The 4745-nt window shown below is 42.5% G+C and overlaps 1 protein-coding gene across 1 annotated transcript; it reads right to left on the minus strand.

Moving 5' to 3' along the window:
• Positions 1-651: 651 nt before the first annotated feature.
• On the minus strand, positions 652-4467 carry LOC116379179 (HSPB1-associated protein 1 homolog; the record flags this gene model as incomplete). The annotated part of the gene is made up of 4 exons (XM_031841119.1): positions 652-1460; positions 1785-1886; positions 3036-3119; positions 4296-4467. Coding segments are annotated over 4 exons (802 nt in total), but the record flags the coding sequence as incomplete, so codon positions are not given.
• Positions 4468-4745: the final 278 nt, after the last annotated feature.

Genomic DNA, 4745 nt, shown 5'->3' on the forward strand with positions numbered 1-4745 from the left:
GCTATTTGTTAATGCTACATTGATACTGGATGTAGCCTGCTAGCTGCTAACACTATATGGGTGCTGGATGTAGCCTACTAGCTGCTAACACTATATGGGTGCTGGATGTAGCCTACTAGCTGCTAATGCTATATGGGTGCTGGATGTAGCCTGCTACCTGCTAATGCTATATGGGTGCTGGATGTAGCCTGCTAGCTGCTAATGCTACATGGATGACGAATGTAGCCTGCTAGCTGCTAATGCTGCATGTATGTAGCATTACAACACAGCTTTTCTTCGCCAAAGCTTCATGCGTTAAAGCTGCATTCTCTCTAGTGTCCACCAGGGGGCGACTCCTCTGGTTGTATAGAAGTCTATGAGAAAATGACTCTACTTCTCTCTTGATTTATTACCTCAGTAAACATTGTAAACATGAGTTTATGGTCTCAATCTCTAGTTTCAAGTCTTCTATGAAGTCCTGTAACAGCTGATGCTAAAACTTGTTTTTGTGCGTTTTCATTATCAGTTTTAATAACTAAAGAAAGAAATCTTGTTTTCATGTTAAAACTGGGAATACCTTCAATCAGGTCGGCAGAAAACAAAGTGCAGGATATCTAATTTATTTAATGCCTTTATTTATAAAATATCTTATTTATTTTATTCTCGTACTCGTGCACGTCTTTCCTCAGCATTACGTGGTCGTCCAACGACACAGAGACATTATTACCAAACAAATTCAACATCTCGGCCGTATCATCTTGAATTAGGAGGCTCATTAGCATACTAAACTGATTCTGGTGGCCATGTTTCTGAACCCAAACCGGATTATCGTGCAGGACAACAACAACAAGAGGAAACGTTGGCATCAGGTTACGATTAGCTGTGACTTCTCACATCTGGGGGTTGTTAATCTCAGGGGGCCGAGGCGGGAGGAGACAGGAAGTCACGGTGAAGGAAGCATCACAGGATAGATCTCTGCAGCCGTAACATCTTTCTCTCTGCACACCGTTCTCTGACGTCGGACCGTTGCTTTGGGCTCATTTCATGTCGTTGGTGCTTCCGTGACTTCCTGTGTGTCTTTCCAGTAGCAGCTCCGTGACCCGGGCGATGACATCCGGGTGCAGCAGACAGTCCAGCAGGTCGTTAGTGGTTATGGTGGCGAGTACGAGCTCCTCGTGGGTCCCATCTGCAGGGCCAGCTGGTCTACATCGAGTTAAACCGTCTCTACATTCTTCTTCCTCCACTTGGGATTGGACCTCCAGATGTTTCGTGGTTTCCGGTAAGACCGCGATGAGATGTGGTCCAAAGGGAACCCTGAAGGCCACAGAATCCTTGATTCTTTCCTTTATTTGTCCTCCAGAGTCCCGCTTGAGCGGACCGGCGTCTCTCTGGTCCCGGGTCGGTTTGTTGTGTCTTTGAGCACAAGCTCTCAGGGCCAGGTTCACACTCTGCATGTTGTCCTGATGGGACGCTACGCCGTCCTGCAGGAACACAACACACACCAGATAGTACAGAGAGTTCCTTTAGAATAAGCGAGTCTCTGATGTCTATTACAGCACATTCCTGAAGTCGTGGAGAGGTCATTGTATTCCACCAGATGCCACGCTCACTTCAACGTTCAGCTGAACTACTATTATATTAATGTCGTATAGATAGAATTCCTTGAATAGTGAGAAGCGAGTCAAATATTTAACTTTTTCTGACGTCAGCCTTATAAAATGCCTACAGTTGGTGTTTTTGGTTGTTCTTGACCTTCTGTAATAACAATGGAACTATAGATGTGAGGAGGTAATAACCTTCATCACCTCAGTGGGGTTGAGCCAGTCGTCGGTGTCGTCGTCTCTTTTAAAGGCGCAGGCCACGGTCCTGGTCACGGCCTCGCCGACTCGCTCCACGTCGTCCTCTTCCTGTGTCGGAGCAGAGAAACCAGAACATGAAGAACACGAAGACCTAAAAGATCACACGATGGAGACGCTTTGATCTGTGACCTTACAGGAGCTCCTCAGGACCAAGAGGAGCTACGGAAGCCCTGAGAGGACAGTGAGAACAAAATAATCAAAGTGTTTATAACTGAAGAACGGGGTTAAACAATGATTGTTTTATTGTTCTGGGATAATCTGTAAAGTTACTTTACGTTTATTATCATCTGTGAAAACCAGTGAAAAAGTCTCAAACCTCAACAATAATAATAATAATAATAATAATAATAATAATAACAACAACAACTTTATTTATATGGCACCTTTAAGTTTACAAAGTGCTTTGACAGACAAAGCAGCAAAAACAAGACACTAACAACAGAAAGCTCAGTGAGACAGTCGATAGAAATAAACTGATGAATAAATTAAATAAATTAATAAATTAATAAAAACATTTAGTAAAATCAACAAATAAAACTGTTTTACCAGGATACATTTACAAAGTTACTTTTTTTTCGTCACTAAAACAACAACAAACAAAGTTTTGACGGGTATTTTAAGAGTTATTTGTTGTCGTATTCTGTTCATAAGAGGCTGAAGTGAACACCACTCACTCCTTCATGCAGTCTGAACACAAAGTAAATATAATATTGTGTTTTAGCAAGTTATCTAAATAAAAAGGTCACCTGGAGAACATTAATGCTTTTAGTCCTCATTAAATGGTTAAATCTTGGCACTATTGTTTAGTTGGTTCATTTAATATTATTATATTTTTGTTGTATATATTGTGCATTTTTATATTTAATATGTTCTACTCTGTTATTGTTGCTTTAACATAAATGCTGCTGTAGTGAAAACATTTCCCCTGTGGGATTAACGTACAGATCTATTAAAACATGGATCAGTGCTGCACTTCAGCCTCTTGTGGCCGGAACGAGTATTACAACAATAAATACCTGCACAAAATAATAATATACATATATGTAAAAATCACCTGCCAAAACGTTATTTACTGGTTTTCACAGATGGAAAAAAAGAATGATCATAAAAATGATGCTGGCATTTGTTGTCACCTGTTCTTTCGTCACAAACAGCTGGAATGAGCTTCCGTACTGAACAGACATGATTTATTCTCACCAGCTCGATCCAGGAGTTGACGCTGACCGTGACGGGGTCCAGAGACTCCACATAGTGCCACCAGTGTCTGGGGACATAAAGCACCTGAACAGGTACAAACACATCACTCACCTGCAGACACAGCTGTACTGATACCAGCCACTAGAGGGCAGCAGACCCCTCACTCATTCATACTGTGACCTGATTAAAACACATTGATTTACTGCCTCCTCAGCATTCACAGGACAAAAGGAATCATCTTTTGATTTACAGACGTGGAGCCAAAACTATTCATTCTGTTTAAAGTAGTTCTAAGAGAATCATCCAAGTCAAGTTTCTCACTGATTTGGAGATTTAAGGCCAAAGGTCAATAATTAACATCCAGAGGGACCGCAGGACTCGACAAGAAGCTCTTTCTGTCCAAAAATGGAAAATCTATAGATAATAAATAAATACAATCAACAGAGATTCAAACAATTGGAGAAGAAAAAAAGTTTTAAAAAAAATGCTAAAATGTTATTTAATTTCCATTTTAAGGGTTATTTGCAAAAAAAATACATAATTCAAATGATTAGGAAATAAATGATTGTAGTTTTATTTTAATGAACATTTTTTGGGGTCATTATTATTTTTAATGAAGTGTAATAATGAGCTTAGAGCTCCATCCATCCATCCATCCATTTTCCTCCTCTTATCCGGGGTCGGGTCGCGGTGGCAGCAGGCCGACCCAGACTTCCCTCTCACCGGCAACATGTTCCAGCTCATTCTGGGGGATCCCGAGGCGTTCCCAGGCCAGCTGGGAGATGTAATCCCTCCAGCGTGTTCTGGGTCTTCCCCGGGGTCTCTTCCCAGTTGGACGTGCCTGGAAAACCTCCAGTGGGAGGCGTCCAGGAGGCATCCTAATTAGATGCTGAACCACCTCAGCTGACTCCTGTCGACGCGAAGGAGTAGCGGCTCTACTCCAAGCTCCCTCCTGATGACCGAGCTCCTTACCCTATCTCTAAGGCTGAGCCCGGCCACCCTACGGAGGAAGCTCATTTCGGCCGCTTGTAGCCGCGACCTTGTCCTTTCGGTCACGACCCAGAGTTCGTGACCATTATTCTACTCTTATGTCTACTGAAGTTCTTTAAATGACAAACGTTTTTATCTCATGAAATGAAATTTAACACCTTCAGAGAAACTGCTTTTATATTTCTGGCCCAAGAACATAATGAGTTTTCCGGTCCCATTTAGCAGATAATGTGATGATATTTCTATATTATTAAAATCAAGAGTCCTGACCTGGCCAGGCTGCAGAGTGACGACGTGCGCTCTGGATCCATGAAACGCTGGGAACCTCCTCAGGTCCGGGTGGACCACGTGGACCCGGCTGAAGACGCTGGACTCCTCGTAGGGGATCCTGGTCGGGTAGAGGTTCACGGTGTCCTCTGGAGGAAACAGGTGCCAGCGCTTCCTACCGAAGGAAACCACTGTTAGAAGTTAATCCAGATGTTTGGTCGGGAGGTTAAGGAGCTCCTCTGGGGTCACGTGGTCAAGTCAAATATGCATGTTTTGGTATCGTTAGAAAGATAAACTTCTTCTCTTTCATTTGAACACGTTTCTTTTAGACGAGATGTCACTGGATGATGGATAGTAAACAGATTTCTGTGTGCACTATGAGCTCTAGGAATAAAACCATAGACTGTGTAAATGTAAGTATAAAAGTTTCTGTTGTGAAGCTCAGTGTGTCGT

This window comes from Anarrhichthys ocellatus, unplaced genomic scaffold, assembly GCF_004355925.1.
Source record: "Anarrhichthys ocellatus isolate YVR2014 unplaced genomic scaffold, GSC_Weel_1.0 scaffold3843, whole genome shotgun sequence".
Classification (NCBI taxonomy): Eukaryota; Metazoa; Chordata; class Actinopteri; order Perciformes; family Anarhichadidae; genus Anarrhichthys; species Anarrhichthys ocellatus.